Here is a 19,452-nt window from a genome sequence, read left to right on the forward strand (position 1 = left end):
ATGAGCAATTGTGGCTATTAATAAGCAGCTTCAACTAAACCAAGAAAACCAAGTGCTAATGCAGATGTGGGTGTTGATATCCTGGTATCTATGTTCATTTATCTTGCACTTATTGATTTTGCATGTTGTCTTTCTTAGATGGACAAATGAATGCATACAAACAGTACAGATAAAAAAAAATTGCTGTTCACTCTGCTTTTCAGTGGCTCCTTCCATCTGAATGGCTGTGTAATGGAGCAACTTAAATTGTACGTTTGTGTAAAATTGCCTGTAATCCTGTCTGCTGGTAATTATAATTATAATAATAATGTAAAACAATCATTCTTCCAACCTCTCTTTCTCTCACTGCGTAGATACATGTTGCCACTGCACACTGTAGGAAAGTTTTGATGACTGCTCTACAAAAAAAAAAAAATCTTGACACATTAGTTTAGTTTATGGTGTCAACTTATGTTGTCACCATAACCCTTTGCCCACCCTTTATTTTAGGTTTTGTTGTCAGTTAGTTCCTCCCACTCATTATTTGCCTCGTGTTGTGGATTTCTTTAGATGTCGGTTATAATACAATTGTTCATTGTTACATACAAATGACTATTTTTTGCCCATTTTTTCTAAACTTTATTTCTAAAAGATATCTTATCCCTGTAGGGCACCTTGTTTAGGAAAGACACTTGAGAAAATTAAATGTATTTAATCCATTCAGACACTCGACTGCAGTGGCTTCAAAGGTTGGATCATCAGCTTTTCTACTTATGAATATTTATATACATGTTACACATAGACCACAAACGTACACACGCACACACAAATGAGACAAACACATGTATTGTCTTTGCTGATGCTTTATTGCCATATTTTGTAAGAAGGAAGAAGGAAGCATAAAACAGTGGATTAGAATTCTAGGTTCCACCAAATGAACATTTTGGGGAACCTAATTATATTTGCAGAAAAAGGTCAGAGAAAGAATGCTATGAACTACAAGTAAATATTTACTGTTAAATCAAATCCTTATTCACCTCATCTGACATCAACAGCTGTCTCAACCTGACTCACTGACTGATTTGGCAGATGAAGTGCCAGTACCTCCAGCAAGGACCCCATTTCTGGTGTAGAAGACCTTGGCCAAGAGTGCATTCATGGGAGAGGGATCATAATCCTGACACTGGTCACCACTAAGACTTGGTGCACACTCCACTATGTAGGAGAAGAAGAAGGTACCATGATTTAACATGCAGCTATCCGTATTGTTCCCACTATACAGATCAAATGAACACTTACCAAGCAGCTTTCTGATCCAAAAAATGTCCTCATCATAAACATGAAAACTGAGTTTGTTTTTCATGTTAATAGTAACTGGTCCAAACTGAAACTTCTCATGCCATGTAGGATTATCATTATTCGAGATAATAGCAGTACGCTTTGTCTGGTCACCATATTTAACCTCCACTGAACCATCTGTCTGACCAAAAATGTCACCATGCAAATCCTCTGCATAAAGATTGAATACCGTTAATGTAGCCAGACCTTTCTTAGCAGGACAGCAGTTTGACTTCACAGTCTGGCTACCAGTACAGACACAAGCACAAGGATCTCTTTTGTCAGACCTGTGACCAATCTTACAACTTTCTGAACATTTTTTCAACACTGCATTCTTCTTGATGTACTTCTCCACCTCTTGCTTCAGTCCAGACCTGGCAGGATGACTACTTGGTAGTATGGTGTGGAGAGGCTTTAAGTTATATCGAACAACATCAGGAATGGATTTCAGAGAATTAATCCAGTTGTTATAGACTGAGGGGTCTGATTGTCCCTGAAAGAGGACATCGGTCCCATCAATGTGTCCACCAATCACCTCTGTGCTCCGCTCATTAAATGTGTTGCTGAAACTTTGGTCATGGCCTAACTTTTTCTTATCTTGCTGACAGTGTTTGGTCATGGCCTTAACGCTGGCAGTGCTGGCAAAGCTAGCGGAGGCCTCAACTTCAAGACAATCCTTGACCTCTGTTTCCGACAGTCCTTTGAGGGTGGCTGCACAGGTTTTCACAGAAGTGATGGCCTTGATTTCTCCTCCTAGAGACACTTGTGTGATATAATGTGTACCGTATGTGTCAATCAAATCGTGATACAATTGCACAGTTGTAGGGGAATAGGAGGGAAGGGACTTCACAGCTGATTCAAACTCATGGCTCAATGGAGGATTTGTTGCCAGTCTGTAGCTGTGGAGTACAGAGAGTTATTAAATAAGTTACTATTTATCACAGATAATTTAATTTATATGAAAATAGCTGCCATTGTGGCCAACTTTCCAGAGCAGATCCAAATAAAACATATATTTGTCCATTTACTCACCCATAGTAGCTACAGTGGACTGAATGACGAAAGAAGGAGTAGCGGTCTTGTTTGGATTTCTGCATGGCAAACGTTGATTCTCTGGAGTGGGACCCTCCCAAACTAACCCCAACAGTGGCAGAAGGATCTACAGGGATGTCAAGGCCAACTTTCCAGTCATTGGACACAGACGATGTGGAATCATTGACAAGGGTCTCAACAGAATCATAGGCTGTGCTGGAGACTGTTAAACTGCATTTGGGGAGGACTCTCCAATCCACCACAGTGACCGGGACCTTCTGTTTCGCTTGATTCATGTAGGTGTTTGTGTACAACCTACAAGTGCCGTTTCTAAGTTTCCATGATTCAGTGTTGATGACATAAGCGCCTTTCCTCTCCATTGTGACGATGTCAAAGCCTTCTCCACCCAGATTGTAACCAGGGACAAAGGGAGCCTTTTCACACTCCTGTGGTGTACCAATGTAGCTAACAGTGGACGGAAGACACTGAGGGCTCCATGCCCAGTACAGAAAAATTAAAATCCATAGCCTCAACATCTGTATGAAAGTGTAAGAGACAGTGAGAGATGAACAAATGGCATCGAGAAAAGAAACAACAGTTTAACACTGCCAGCATTTAACTACAGTTTACCCATACGCTGAAGTAAATGATATTATGAGAATGGATGACTTCAGGGTCTTACCTTGGCTGTCAACAGCACACTCTGTTCTGTAGATTTCAGTCTCTGATCTTTATTAGGTGGAGGTGGAGTCTTGATTTCTAAGGTGATTACACATCTCAAACTGACTATATTTAACAACCACTGTAACACCCACAAAAAGTCTGTCATTTTTATTCTCTTCACACCAGTCTGTTGTTTTATAGCGACACTTAGAGTAAGCGAGTACTGTAAACATTCACAGTATTTTAAATATAGAATAAAGATTCAAATGCATCATACTTAAACGAGAACATTCACCCCAAATTTGTTCTGTACACTGTATACTATTTGTAAATATCAACCATTATGTAGTGTACTTTACTAAAGTTTGCCCAGGTCACTAACAAGCTAGAACCACCTCTTGGCAAAAATGTCCTCAAAGAAGTGTCCCTTGTCCTTCAAGTAGAGGTGGACCACAGAATCATTTCCTGATGAGATGATTTCTAATATTAGTAGTCTGTACATTCCTCATTGCACTAACTCTTGTAAATGAGATTGCTTTGTTTTATCTTGGGTGTTTTGTATCAAGTGTGGACAAGTTTCTGTCTCAGTGTGTGTGACGTGTCAAGAGTAATAAGTTAAAAATATAAATAAGTCGGGACAGTTAAAAATGTTAATCTGATTAGTTGGAAATATTTGATAAAAATGTTAAAATGTTACTCAAAAAAAAAGAAGTTGGAGAGTAAAAGGCTCAATCCATTTTAGATCTGTAATCGACCTTGATGGCTTTATAATCTGGGCTCTATTACTGCCGCCTGACCCCCACTCAAGGGAGAAAAACGCAGTAACTTCCTCACTGCGGATAAAGACCTGATGAGGAAAGACCATAAATCTCTTGTGGTTATTTCTTCTTGGTCAGGGCTGGATCATTTGGAGGCACCGCTGGGATGGTTGGCTTGAGGTTTATCCCTACACTGTGAGTGGAACCCTTGTGTTAATCATCCCTCAAAACTACCCGGCAGCAGAGGAAGCTCCGCAGCAAGGTGTATGGTCATGGGACAGTTGCTGGCGACTCGCATCCTGAAGTGCGCAGAACAACCACTAGGGAGAGCAGCAAACATCAGATAAGTCAGACTGACTTCCCCCTCTTCATTTTTTGTTGACACGCTTTCACTGCTAGATAAGATGGAGTCTGAATTGGAAAAGCTTCAGCTGGAAGTTCAAGAAAAATTATATGGCCTGGCCTCTCTGGACCAGTCAAAGAACATGTCATTAATAAAACCCGTACACAGCTCATTTCTCATATTGTAAAACATATTGAAAGGGAAGAACTAGCCAGGTTGGAGGATGAGGGTATGTCAGACCTACTCAGTGTAAAAGACATGCTAGAGAAGATGCAAATGGCCCAGGAAGTACAGGAAAGTGAGATTCAGAACCAATCACAACAGGAAAATCTCCATAAAGAGATGGAAGCACTTAGGCTTTCATTACAGGCAAAAGAGAAAGCAATGCAGGATTTAATGAACCAAAATCTGATGCCCCCTGTGCAACCTAGCACCCCTTTAAAGACTCTGGTTGCGATGCCCCATGATAGTTCAGTATGGTGTAAAGACTTTAAGATCCCTGGCCAAATCTGTGAGCCAGGTCCAAGGGATAAGTTAACATTTTCTAGTTTGGCCAGACAGAGAGTGGGCTTAGCAGAGGCTACCCAGGTCTAGATATTATTGATGCTGTGATTTGATATATCCCACCAGGTTTGCAACTGCGCAGTTATCTTGAGGAGAAGGAAAAACTTACACTCCCTGCCCTTCGTAAAATATTCAGGTATCACTACCAAGAGTGGGGCACTACAGATTTATACAAACAGCTAACAACTGTGCAGAATAGCGAAGAATCTCCCAAAAGAAGGTGAGTCAGGCTTAAAATATGATCCAGCCCTAGCTCAGAGTCTGTTCATGCACACTGTTTTAACTGGGCTTCAAAATGACAACATTAAAAGTGATTTGCAGCCCTGTCTCCTACAAACCAACACCTCAGATGAGCTCTTATTGGAGAAACTCAATATTGCATGTGCCAATGAGAAGGAAAGACAAGATAAAAAGAGACACAGAGTCCCAGCAGAGATTTGCCCCTCAGCATCACTACCCAGCACCCAGTCCACAACGCCGGTATTTTGCTTGTATTCAGGCAGGTGAAGGGTATTGCCAACATTGTTTTAGGTGTGGAAGTTCTGACCATTTCAAGGCAGGTTGTAGGGCAGAGAGGGTAGTTAAACCAACTAATCAGGGCCCTTTAAACTAGGTAGGGTTGCTCTCGTGGGACAAGGGGCACCCCAGAATGTAACAATGTCCCAGTCTGGTGCAGCATGTGGACAAGGAAAGGGAAGACAGGGGTTAAAGTGCTGTTCAGTTTGCAAGACTATTTTGTATTGTTCTAAGCAGTGCCAGGGAGCTCATTGGCCTGTCCATAAAAGAGACCGTAAACCATATGAATGTCCAAGTGTTAGGAAACAGGTGATGTAGCCACATGAGAAGAGTGCACAGGGAATACTGCAAAGGGGAAAACAAAGTCAGTGAGACAGTAGGGAAAAAGTGTCTGATTAAATGTTTTATGCATAGACAGAGAACAGAAACTCTTTGGGACACAGGCTCGCAGGTTTGTGCTATAGATGTGAGGTGGAAAGAGAGCTACTTACCCCGTACAGCTGAGGGACATAACAGAATTGCTAGATCCACTCCAACTCTTACAGCTTGAAGCAGCTAATGGGACAAGTATGCCTTATGTTGGCTGGCTGGAAGTGCAAAGGTAGGTTGTCAGTCAAATGCTGAGGGAGGAGTCAGAGTCTTTTTCTAGGTCTGATGACGACATCGGCTGCGTGCCCAGTTTGCAAATGAACATTTCATTAAAAGGTAATGAGCCACCTCTCTGTGCCAAAGACTTTGTATAAGGAAATGAAAGACTACTTAAAGGACTTGATTGCACAAGGATGGGTTGAAAAGTCCACTTCATCCTACTCTTCCCCAGTTGTTGGTGTAAGAAAAAAAGATGGAACCCTACGGTTGTGTATTGATTACAGAGAATTCAACAGAAAGACACATCCAGATCGTCATCCCATACCCAGAGTACAGGATATTATGGATAATCTGGCGGGGAACACCTGCTGCTTGACCAGGGTAAGGCATACCACCAGGGCAAGGACAGCAGACACCTAATAGCATTCATGACCCCCTGGGGGCTTTATGAGTGGGTGTGAATTCCATTTGGGCTCATGAATACACCTGCAGCATTCCAGCGATGTATGGAAGAGCGCCTGATGAAATGTGTGTGCCTTACCTTGATGACATTCTTTTGTTCAGCAGGACGTTAGAAGACCATGTTAACCACATCAGACTAGTGCTACAGCGACTTAGAGACCATGGGATAAAACTGAAGAAATGTGACCTGTTCAAAGCCGAAGTGCGAGATCTGGGACGGGTCGTGTCTGCTGAGGGAAACCGAATGGACCCTGCAGATATGGCTGCAGTACAGTCACTGAAGGACCGACAGCCCAAAAGCATGGGTGTGTTAAGAGCAATCTATTAAGCTATTATCGGCAGTACATTAAGGATTTTTCATATATTGCCAGCCCCTTCTATGACCTGCTCCAGGCCCCTTCGGAAACACCGCCACAGCCAAACAGAACAGATCAGACATGATCAGAGGACTGATCCAAATGTGGAGGCAATCATTCAGCACAAACTGACAGGACAGAGACCAACAGGCCCACAAATAAAATAACTTGGCCCCCAAGCATCATGTTTGTTAAGGGAGTGGGAAAAACTGGAACTTGAGGAAAATGGAGTCTCGTACAGTACAACAGCAACCAGGAAACAGTTGGTGCTCCTAAAAAAGCACATATCCACAGTGTTAAAGGAGTTTCATGATGGAATGGGTCGCCAAGGTGGGGACTGGACCACCTCACTAGTAAGAGACAGGTTTTATTGGCACCGTATGCAGAGAGAGATAGAGGATTGTGTTGCGATAAAATGTGTGTGTCTCAAACAGAAGAAGCCACAGCATGAGCAGAGTGCCAATAACAAACATTGTCACCACTCAACCCTTTGAGCAGGTCTCCATTGATTTCCTGCATCTCCATAAATGCTCAGGTGGCTATGAGTATATTCTTGTTGTCATTGACCATGTCATATGCTACGACTTCTAAATCAGGCAAAACAGCTGCAGACAAAATCTTTAATGATCATGCTTTGAGATATGGATTCCCCTCAAGAATACTACTAGATTAGGGCGGGGAAGTACTGTGGAGTCGCAGGGTCCAGAACCACCGCCTACCACTCCCAGAGGATGGAGAGGTTGAGCAGTTCACCGGACTTTGCTCCAAATGCTCACACTCACAGATAGACAAAAGAGTAGACAAAAAGAGTAATTAAAAAGAGTAATTAAAAAGACTCATTAAACAAACTGATTTACGCATACAACTGCACCCGCAACGAAGAAACCAGCTTTTCACCATTTTTCTTGTTGTTTGGACACTCTCCATAACTGCCAATGGACATGTTGTTTGGTCTGAACCCAGAGAAGGGGGACTGTAATCACCATGGTTACATGGAGAAATGGAAACAGGGCATGGAAGAGGCATATAAAATTGCGAGGGTAAATGCCCAAAAAGCTGGATTAAGGAGTAGGTGCCAGTAATAGTAACCTCAAAAGCTCAGGGAACAGTGGTACGTCAAGTGAATGAGGAGATCCCTGTGTATGAGATTAGACCTGAAACAGGGAAAAAGAGATCGAGGATCTTACATCGCAATCTCCTCCTCCCATGTGACTTTCTACCAGTGGAAGCCTCAGCACTGCCACAGAAAAGGAAAAGCAGTGTGAGCAAAAATGAGAAAGTAGAGGAGCGAGAGGAAGAGGATGCTGACGAGGATGGGTATCACCTTGTGTCACTCCCTCTCCATCTGAGGCTGAGAGTCCTGTATATACTGACACACTAGTGATGGAATGCACACAGTCAGTAGAGAATGAGGCATCTGAGGTAGAGGATGAACCAGGAGCGACAGCTGAGATGGAGCATCCTTTAGAGGCAGATGGCAGTTCTGTTGTGAGTTACCCTGTGGAAAATGTGCACTCACTTGCTCAAAGTGACTCCAGCAGAGACGGATATTGGCGTCCTCAAAGACCACACCGGCGTTCCAAAATGTTCACATATGATGGACTTGGCACACCCACATGTTACAAACTGAGTACCTGTCCCCACCACACAAACTTTAATGTGTCATGGACACATGCTGTGTATTCACACCACTTTCCTCAACACTATTGGCACATTTCCACTAGCACGGTACGGCACGCGATGGCACGGTTCGGGTTTCCATTACAACTGAGTACCATAGAGTACCTCCTCGACGTGGGCGTGTTTCCTAACACTGGAAACTGCCATGACGCCACTTACACCGCGCCAAGCCACACACAAAACTGGAAGACCAGAACAACAACAACAACATCAGTAACACAACAATGGAGGACGTCTGGACCTCCTCGACCGACCATGGCGTGGATTTCTTCTGTGTAGTCATTCTCTCATGTTTGAAGCAGTGTTGTCAAAGAGCAGCGGGGCTTTAAAAAGTGGTGGGGTCGAGTCTTGTGTTGACTTAAAATATGGTTGGTTGTCGCGCGCTTATGTGACACTCAGTGACGACACTCATCGGCCAACCAGTGGAAGGCAGTTGGCTGACGTCACGTTTTTTTATCGCTTCGGCTCACTTGGAATCAGGGTTGAGGCAATACCAAAATAGTACCTGGTACCAGGTACTACATGCTAGTGGAAACACGCAAATACCGTGCCATGCTGTGCCGTGTTGTACCGTGCTGGTGGAAACGCGCCATATGTGTATTGAACTGAGTAAATATACGTACAGTTCACTCCATATGGGTGGTGAACAATGGACAATCAAGACTGTGACAACATGGACACTGGAAAAAGTTAAGACAGACAATGGACAGGTGTTCTTTGTTTTCTCAGGTGAAAATGTACATATATATATGTATGAAAAGACTTTACAGTCTGTAACCACATGATGTTTGAATGTCACGTACCTCTGAAGCGTTACAGATGGTGTTATGCTACCTGTCTTGTGATCATTTGATCTGTTGACCTTTTGCACTTGTTGCAAGGTTTAAATGTTGAGGACAGCATTTTTTTTTCGCAGGGGAGTATGTGACGTGTTAAGAGTACTAAGATAAAAATATAAATAAGTTAAAAATATAAATAAGTTGGGACAGTTGAAAAATGTTAATCTGATTAGCTGGAAATATTTGATAAAAATGTTTAAATGTTGCTTAAAAAAAAGAAGTTGGAGAGTAAAAGGCTCAATCGACCTTGATGGCCTTACAATCTGGGCTCTATTACTTCAGCCTGACCCCCACTCAACGGAGAAAAACGTGGTAACTTCCTCACTGCGGATAAAGACTTGATGAGGAAAGACCATAAATCTCTTGTGGTTATTTCTTCTTGGTCAGGCCTGCAACTTCCATTGCTGTCATTGCTAGGTAAGCTAGCACAGGCCTCAGTGTCAGGACAATCCTTGACCTCTGTTTCCAACAGGCCATTGATGGTGGCTTAAATCCTGAGTGTAACTCTGAACATAACTTTATGAGGTAGTAAGAAGAAGGGGCCTAAAATTGTCTAATATGATAATGCGTTGACAAGTGCTTGAATCAGAACTTCATGTTCGAATAGTCCAAATACATGTTTACATTCGCTTACCACCTAAGGGCAAGGAGTCACATATGTTAAGTTCATAGATCTTGATTTCTTCATGAAAATGAAAATTTTTCAGTTTAGTCTTTCCTAATCTGGCCACAGCCACATTAAAATCAATTCACTGGCTCCCAGTATGTTTCTGGATTCTCTCTCTCTCCTTTTTTTTTTTTTTTTTTAAATGTATTCATTTTTAAACGTGTTCATGACTTTGCCCCACACTATCTGTCCGACCAGCTCCAGCCATCTCACGCTGTCTCAGGTTGGCAGATTAGTCATTGTTGGTTGCCACTAAGACAAAGAGGAAGTGAATATACACTAGGCAGGCTGACCCACTTCTTCTTTTTAAATCCTCTCTTAAAGACATTTTTTTTTCTCTTTCCCTTTTTAATCAGTTTGAGATGCTGGTTGTTATTGTTTTTATTGTTTAATTATTTCACAAGTTTAATTTTTTTTCTAAATATTTTATGTGTTTTATCTATTCTCATGTCTGTGTACCGCACTTTGGCCAACTGTGTTGTTTTATAAATAAAGACTGATTGATGTCTCACAGTCTGTACATGAGTCGCTGGTGTACATTTTGTTCATGTGAGTTGCCTGAATTATTGTTGAGGTGTTTCCTATGAATGTGTACAGACATTAACAATAGATCTCTGACTCACTGCTAGTAATCTTGCCATCTCAACACAGGATGCAAGTTCTGTGGGTGTGATAATGAGCTGTAAACCATAACTACCAAGCTTAACCGCTTGTTAACACTTAAGGTTGCAGGCAAAGATCTTTTCAGAAAATGAGCGCAGCCTTTAGCAAATCACACGCACACACACACACCAAAAGTTGTTGATGAGGCAACAGGCCTGAGGCAAGGAGAATGCTACCTTTTGGAGCGGCCTGTCCACACCGAGGGGTCCCAGGCCCTTGACCATAGATGTGCTGCTGCAAAGATCACCCCGACGCAGGTGCAGAGCATCCAACAACCCAGGCCGAAGGGACTCAATGGACAGCACCCCAGCGGGTAGACAGGAACTGCCCCCAGTGTGAGAGGTCCCCCACAAGGAAACACTGGAGAACTAAAAGGCTAAAACTGTAAAATGTGGTAAAAAAGAAAAGAAAGAAAGTAAAGAAAAGAACAATAATTTCAAAGGTAAATAAATAGGTTAAAGCAACCTTGATCCAGTAAAAACAGGTTATTTAAAATATTCTAAAACAGTGGAATAAAGTTATTAAAATATATGGCCCTGAGACTCTCCAGCAGACTGTTCTGCAGTCAGGGGCCATAATAACTCCTTTGTGTTCAACTTAGGTGAATCTAAGGCAATAATCATTTTTGGCAGTAGATGTCAGTAAAAGCTTTGAAATGGGAAGTGTTACAATCCTTCAGTGTGAGGTGCTGCTGTCATCACAACAGGATGAGAGTCAGGAAACCAGGTGGCTACAAGTCTCTCAACTGCATCAGAGGTGCTGATTTTTGGATGCTTCAGTCCTCCTGGTGGTGGTGGAAGGAGATAGAACAGTAACAACAGGGAGGCCATATCTTGATCAGAGGCTATGGACAAAGAGTCACAAGACGAAATTAACTGCAAATACTTCAAAATGTATTCCTTTACCAAAACACAACAAGTTTCAATGAAAACTATAAAGAAAAAGATCCTTTTCAGTGACCAAACATGGCATTGGTGTGTCAATGAAACACCACACCACACCAGTGAAAGACTGTGGTTAATGGTTCCAGCCAAAACTAGTTTTGACAGAGTTACAAACACTTCAAGCATGCATGAGACTTGGTAAATTGCAATGGATAATGCAGGAAACCGTTTTTCAGCGTGTTAATGTTTAATTGTGAGCTAGCCTTACAATCCCATCAGTGACAACAAAGCATAGAAAAGTAGTGTATATATTCTCCGTAGATATTTCATTTATACACCACGTTTCATTTAATATTATTCTTCCCGTAAGTTTGACTTACACTTACCGTCTGCGTTAAACTCTCCTTACAACACATCATTGATCAGTGGTGAAACCAACAGAAGCAGGAGTGGTGTTGTTTCATTTTTCCAATATTACTAGTCTGTACATTCCTTAACGTACTGACTTTCGTAAATGAGATTGCTTTGTTTTCTCTTGGGTATTTTGTATTTAGTGTGTGTGTGCTACCAGGTTTGTAGTGAACAGGAAGTGGTTCTCCGGCCTCATAGAGCATGATAGTGTTTGTCTTGTATTTCTCCTCCTCTCGGTCCAATCTGGGATATTTTTTCTTGTGCTTTTCATAAAAGGTCAGTTTGGATATCCACATGTTAGGTACACTCTGCTTTGATGCTGTAAGGTTTTGATGATGCCCAAGTTTGTGTGCAAGAGGATGGTGAGAATCAACTAATAGAAACTGGTCTTTGTGTGTGTTTCCTTTATCCTTTATAAACATGTTGCACAAGTGTAACTCAAACTATTTCCACTGATGTCTCTACACTTGCTATTAGTGTGTTTTTTAATTGGAAGAAGAATGGCAATTGGCGTTCATTAAATGTGTCAGTTAAACTGTGAGGCTGGACACTGGTCTCTTCACTGGGAGCATTTTTATTTGCTCAGTATTTCATATGGTCTGTTCTTGACACAGTTTCTCCATTCCTCCTTTGACCACTATCTTTTATTGAAATAACTTTCACTTCCTTAATCTTAGGTTGTGTTGTCAGTAAGTTCCTCCCACTCATTTTATGAAGTCAGCGAGAAGTTGGTTATAATACAATTGTTCATTGTTATATACAAATGACTATTTTTTGTCCATTTGTTCATTTTGTTCTAAACTTTAATTCTAAAAATATATCATATCCCTGTAGGGCACCTTCTTTAGGAAAGACACTTGAGAAAATTAAATGTATTTAATCCATTCAGACACTCGACTGCAGTGGCTTCAAAGGTTGGATCATCAGCTTTTCTACTTATGAATATTTATATACATGTTAGACATAGACCACAAAAGTACACACACACACACACACACACACACACACACACACACACACACACACACACACCACACAAATGAGACGATATGTTATGTCGATATGTTATCTTTGCTGATGCTTTATTGCCATATTTTGTAAGAAAGAAGAAGGAAGCATAAAACAGTGGATTAGAATTCTAGGTTCCACCAAATGAACATTTTGGGGAACCTAATTATATTTTGCAGAAAAAGGTCAGAGAAAGAATGCTATGAACTACAAGTAAATATTTACTGTTAAATCAAATCCTTATTCACCTCATCTGACATCAACAGCTGTCTCAACCTGACTCACTGACTGATTTGGCAGATGATTTGCCAGTACCTCCAGCAAGGACCCCATTTCTGGTGTAGAAGACCTTGGCCAAGAGTGCGTTCATGGGAGAGGGATCATAATCCTGACACTGGTCACCACCAAGACTTGGTGCACACTCCACTATGTAGGAGAAGAAGAAGGTACCATGATTTAACATGCAGCTATTTGTCCTTGTCCCACTATACAGATCAAATGAACACTCACCAAGCAGGTCTCTGTTCCAGTAAGTGTCCTCATCATAAATACGGAACCTGAGTTTGTTTTTCATGTCAATAGTAACTGGTCCAAACTGAAACTTCTCATGCCATGTAGGATTGTCATTATTCAAGATAATAGCAGTACGCTTTATCTGGTCACCATATTTAACCTCCACTGAACCATCTGTCTGAGTAATTCTGTCACCATACAAACCCTCTGCATAAAGATTGAATACTGTTAATGTAGCCAGACCTTTCTTAGCAGGACAGCAGTTTGACTTCACAGTCTGGCTACCAGTACAGACACAAGCACACGGATCTCTTTGGTTAGACCTGTGACCAATCTTACAACTTTCTGAACATTTTTTCAACACTGCATTCTTCTTGATGTACTTCTCCACCTCTTGCTTCAGTCCAGACCTGGCAGGATGATCACTTGGTAGTATGGTGTGGAGAGGCTTTAAGTTATATCGAACAACATCAGGGATTGATTTCAGAGATTTAATCCAGTTGTTATAGACTGAGGGGTCCGATTGTCCCTGAAAAAGGACATCGGTCCCATCAATCTGTCCACCAATCACCTCTGTGCTCCGCTCATTAAATGTGTTGCTGAAACTTTGGTTATGGCCTAAATTTTTCTTATCTTGCTGACAGTGTTTGGTCATGGAGTTAACCCTGGCAGTGCTGGCAAAGCTAGCGGAGGCCTCAACTTCAAGACAATCCTTGACCTCTGTTTCTGACAGTCCATTGATGGTGGCTGCGCAGGTTTTTACAGAAGTGATGGCCTTGATTTCTCCTCCTAGAGACACTTGTGTGATATAATGTGTACCATATGTGTCAATCAAATCGTAATACAATTGCACAGTTGCAGGGGAATAGGAGGGAAGGGACTTCACAGCTGATTCAAACTCATGGCTCAATGGAGGATTTGTTGCCAGTCTGTAGCTGTGGATTACAGAGAGTTATTAAATAAGTTACGATTTATCACAGATAATTTATTTTAGGAAAAAATAGCTGCCATTGTGGGTAACCTTCCAGAGCAGATCCAAATAAAAGATATATTTGTCCATTTACTCACCCATAGTAGCTGCAGTGGACTGAATGACGAAAGAAGGAGTAGCGGTCTTGTTTAGACTTTTTCATGGCAAACTTTGATTCTCTGGAGTGGGAACCTCCCAAATTAACCCCAACAGTGACAGAAGGATTTACAGAGATGTTAAGGCCAACTTTCCAGTCATTGGACACAGATGATGTGGAATCATTGACAAGGGTCTCAACAGAATCATAGGCTGTGCTGGAGACTGTTAAACTGCATTTGGGGAGGACTCTCCAATCCACCACAGCGACCGGGACCTTCTGTTTCGCTTGATTCATGTAGGTGTTTGCGTACAACCTACAAGTGCCGTTTCCAAGTTTCCACGATTCAGTGTCAATGACATAGGCGCCTTTCCTCTTCATTGTGACGATGTCAAAGCCTTCTCCACCCAGATTGTAACCAGGGACAAAGGGAGCCTTTTCACACTCCTGTGGTGTACCAATGTAGCTAACAGTGGACGGAAGACACTGAGGGCTCCATGCCCAGTACAGAAAAATGAAAAGCCACAGCCTCGACATCTGTATGAAAGTGTAAGAGATAGTAAGAGATGAACAAATGGCATCGAGAAAAGAAACAAAAGTTCTACACTGCAAACATTTAACTAAAATTTACCCATACACTGAAGTAAATGATATTAAGTGAATGGATGACTTCAGGGTCTTACCTTGGCTCTCAACATCACACTCTGTTCAGAAGATTTCAGTCTCTGATCTTTATTAGGTGGAGGTGGAGTCTTGATTGCCAAGCTGATCCTCGCAATATTACACATCTACCTTAATTTAACAACATTTAACCACTATAACACCCACAAAAAAATCTGTTACTTTTACTCTCTTCACACCAGTCTGTTGTTTTACACTTAGAGGAACCAAGACATGCTGCACGAGTGCAAATGTCAAACTATTCTGACTGATGTCTCTACACTTGTCAATTTATTAGTGTGTTTTTTAATTGGAAGAAGAATGGCAATTGGCGTTCATTAAATTTGACAGTTGAATTGTGAGGCTGGACACTGGTCTCTTCACTGGGAGCATTTTTATTTGCTCAGTATTACATATGGTCTGTTCTTGACACGGTTTCTCCATTCCCCCTTTAACCACAGTCTTTTATTGAAATGACTTTCACTTCCTTCCTCTTAGGTTTTGTTGTCAGTTAGTTCCTCCCACTCATTTTATGACTCGTGTTGTGGATTTCTTTAGAAGTTGGTTATAATACAATTGTTCATTGTTACATACAAATGACTATTTTTTGCCCATTTTTTCTAAACTTTATTTCTAAAAAGATATATTATCCCTGTAGGGCATCTTGTTTAGGAAAGACACTTGAGAGAACTAAATGTATTTACTCCATTCAGATGCTCGACTGCAGTGGCTTCAAAGGTTGGATCATCAGCTTTTCTACTTATGAATATTCATATACATGTTACACCTAGACCACAAAATTACACACAAACCCACAAATGAGACAAACACATGTATTGTCTCTTCTGATGCTTTATTGCCATATTTTGTAAGAAAGAAGAAGGAAGCATAAAACAGTGGATTAGAATTCTAGGTTCCACCAAATGAACATTTTGGGGAACCTAATTATATTTGCAGAAACAGGTCAGAGACAGAATGCTATGAACTACAAGTAAATATTTACTGTTAAATCAAATCCTTATTCACCTCATCTCATATCAACAGCTGTCTCAACCTGACAAACTGATTGATTTGGCAGATGATATTCCAGCAGCTCCGTTTAGCTTCTTCTTCTTCTGCGACTGACTTTCTTGGATGTTTTTGCTCCGGGGTCACACGCCAGCACAGTGGTTGTGGAGCATGGGCACATGCATTATCTGATTGGAAAACTGCAGTTACCACATACATACCGGAGAAAATCGAATTCCAATCGCATAATCTGTGTGTCCCATTTGGATAATGAGAATTTTAATTTCAAGTTAATGAGAATTTTAATCTGAGTAACGCGTTTACATGCACATTGGGAAGGCGAAGAGATGTGTAGGAAGAGAACAGAAGGAGTGTAACTACCCAAAAAATTGTTAAAAGGAAGATATATCTGCCATGGGTGGAGAAAGAAAGTCAAAGGGAATCAGAGTGGGTGAACTTAGTCAGCCTTTGTACTCTGGAGCCATGGGGCCTCTGAACATTGAAACAAACAACATTGAAATAACATTGAAATTGATTTGTTGTGCTGTGGGGCCTTGGACATGTATGTAACTGTTGGGACTGTTGAGGTCTTTATCTGTGGGAATTAATTCATGTTTTTAATTGATTGGAACATGATTAGCACATAACTGATAGTTTGACCTTCATTTCTTCTGTAGCGGACTCATTTCCTTTAGACCTTAAATATGTTTCTTCTACCCTATTATTTGAAATGATAGACTTGATTGTCTGTGTGGCGCCCAAATAAATTCAAACATTTGACCTATTTCGGCCTTTAGTTACACTACAATGTAAACGCACTGACTGTCCTCATCGTAAACATGGAACCTGAGTTTGTTTTTCATGTTAATAGTAACTGGTCCAAACTGAAACTTCTCATGCCATTTAGGATTGTCATTATTCGAGATTATAGCAGTACGCTTTGTCTGGTCACCATATTCAATCTTCACTGAACCATCTGTCTGAGTGATTCTGTCACCATACAAACCCTCTGCATAAAGATCGAATACCGTTAATGTAGCCAGACCTTTCTTAGCGGGACAGCAGTTTGACTTCACAGTCTGGCTACCAGTACAGACACAAGCACAAGGATCTCTCCTGCTGGAGCTGTGACCAATGTTACAATTTTCTGAACATTTTTTTCAACACTGCATTCTTCTTGATGTACTTCTCCACCTCTTGCTTCAGTCCAGACCTGGCAGGATGACTACTTGGTAGTATGGTGTGGAGGCTTTAAGTTATATCGAACAACATCAGGAATTGATTTCAGAGACTTAATCCAGTTGTTATAGACTGAGGGGTCTGATTGTCCCTGAAAGAGGACATCGGCTCCATCAATGTGTCCACCAATCACCTCTGTGCTCCGCTCATTAAATGTGTTGCTGAAATTTTGGTCATGGCCTAACTTTTTCTTATCTTGCTGACAGTGTTTGGTCATGGCCTTAACGCTGGCACTGCTGGCAAAGCTAGCGGAGGCTTCAACTTCAAGACAGTCCTTGACCTCTGTTTCCAACAGTCCATTGATGGTGGCTGCGCAGGTTTTTACAGAAGTGATGGCCTTGATTTCTCCTCCTAGAGACACTTGTGTGATGTAATGTGTACCATATATGTCAATCAAATCGTGATATAATTGCACAGTTGCAAGGGAATAGGATGGAAGGGACTTCACAGCTGATTCAAACTCATGGCTCAATGGAGGATTTGTTGCCAGTCTGTAGCTGTGGAAAAGAGAAAGTTATTAAATAAGTTACCATTTATCACAGATAATTTATTTTAGGAAAAAATAGCTGCCATTGTGGGCAATTTTCCAGAGCAGATCCAAATAAAACATATATCTGTCCATTTACTCACCCATAGTAGCTACAGTGGACTGAATGATGACAGAAGGAGTAGCGGTCTTGTTTAGACTTTTTCATGGTAAACATTGATTCTCTGGAGTGGGAACCTCCCAAACTAACCCTAACAGTGACAGAAGGATTGTTGGAGCCAGATCACGTTCTAAATTTATTTTTATATTTATAATTTCAAAATACGTAAACTTGTTTTCAGTTAAGTGGTATTTCTATTCATAAAAGAAATGATTATTTAGGAAATTATCGAGCCAGCGTGCGTCAAGATACTTATTTGTTCGTTCAATTTCAATGGAACGTGACGTGACGAATCCAATGCGCCTCCCACGGACAGTTGGCTATTTAATCTTTATGAATATATGTTTTGAAATGGTTAGGTGGCGGATCGTTAAAGTTTTCCGACCACACACTCTTTGTTTTGGAATCTTGTGTATTCAGTTTGTTTAATTTTGTTACGTTTTTGATTTATGTTCAATAAAAATTCAAACGCGGATGAGCGTCGTCTCTGCGCGTGCTTTCTGAAAAGAGTGACGGTAACTCTCCACCTAACATCAGTCAGCCAAAAGGAGATAAAATAAGGATTGGCCACTTCAAGGATCTACAAGGATGTCAAGGCCAACTTTCCAGTCATTGGACACAGATGATGTGGAATCATTGACAAGGGTCTCAACAGAATCATAGGCTGTGCTGGAGACTGTTAAACTGCATTTGGGGAGGACTCTCCAATCCACCACAGCGACTGGGACCTTCTGTTTCTGTCTATTCATATAGGTGTTTCTGTACAACCTACAATTGCCGTTTCCAAGTTTCCACGATTCAGTGTCGATGACATAGGCACCTTTCCTCTCCATTGTGACGATGTCAAAGCCTTCTCCACCCAGATTGTAACCAGGGACAAAGGGAGCCTTTTCACACTCCTGTGGTGTACCAATGTAGCTAACAGTGGACGGAAGACACTGAGGGCTCCATGCCCAGTACAGAAAGATGAAAATCCACAGCCTCGACATCTGTACGAAAGTGTAAGAGATAGTAAGATGAACAACATCTGTTACCAACAAAAGAAGCAAAGTAGAAAATGATATTAAGAGAATGGATGACTTCAGGGCCTTACCTTAGCTGTCGACAACAGGCTCTGTTCAGAAGATTTCAGTCTCTGATCTTTATTAGGTTGAGGTGGAGTCTTGATTGCTGAGGTGACTCTCGCAAATATTATACATCAATCTCAGTTTGACTACATTTGACAACCACTGTAACGCCCACAAAAAGTCTGTCATTTTTACTCCCTTCACACCAGTCTGTTGTTTTATGGTGACACTTAGAGGAACCAAGTACTGTAAACATTCACAGTATTTTAAATATAGAATAAAGATTCAAATGCATCATACTTAAACGAGAACATTCATTCCAAATTTGTACTGTATACTATTTGCTAAACAATGCCACAATATTTTTTATGTGGTGACACAATAGAGCAAGTCATATTAACAATAAGCATCAACAGTACTGGAGATTTAAAAATAAAGGTGAACCACATCTTCCTATTAAATACAAGACCATTTACCATTTACTCTTCAGTTCTGAACTG

At 41.2% G+C, this 19,452-nt stretch overlaps 2 protein-coding genes and 1 pseudogene across 2 annotated transcripts; all 3 read right to left on the minus strand.

The window, feature by feature from the left end:
• Positions 1-712: 712 nt before the first annotated feature.
• LOC125003405 (perforin-1-like) lies at positions 713-6,785 on the minus strand. The gene is made up of 3 exons (XM_047577349.1): positions 6,733-6,785; positions 2,350-2,901; positions 713-2,216 (listed from the first exon to the last, which is right to left on the minus strand). Exons 1-3 carry the CDS (start codon positions 6,783-6,785, stop codon positions 1,040-1,042), a joined length of 1,782 nt encoding a protein of 593 aa, XP_047433305.1. The 3' UTR covers positions 713-1,039.
• Positions 6,786-13,022: 6,237 nt separating this feature from the next.
• LOC125004518 (perforin-1-like) lies at positions 13,023-14,883 on the minus strand. Its single transcript, XM_047579164.1, has 2 exons — positions 14,333-14,883; positions 13,023-14,199 (listed from the first exon to the last, which is right to left on the minus strand). The coding sequence occupies exons 1-2, from the start codon at positions 14,866-14,868 to the stop codon at positions 13,023-13,025; spliced, it is 1,713 nt and encodes a 570-aa protein (XP_047435120.1). The 5' UTR covers positions 14,869-14,883.
• A 1,913-nt stretch (positions 14,884-16,796) lies between these two features.
• LOC125003417 lies at positions 16,797-18,874 on the minus strand (annotated as a pseudogene).
• Positions 18,875-19,452: the final 578 nt, after the last annotated feature.

Source organism: Mugil cephalus, chromosome 2 (genome assembly GCF_022458985.1).
Source record: "Mugil cephalus isolate CIBA_MC_2020 chromosome 2, CIBA_Mcephalus_1.1, whole genome shotgun sequence".
Classification (NCBI taxonomy): Eukaryota; Metazoa; Chordata; class Actinopteri; order Mugiliformes; family Mugilidae; genus Mugil; species Mugil cephalus.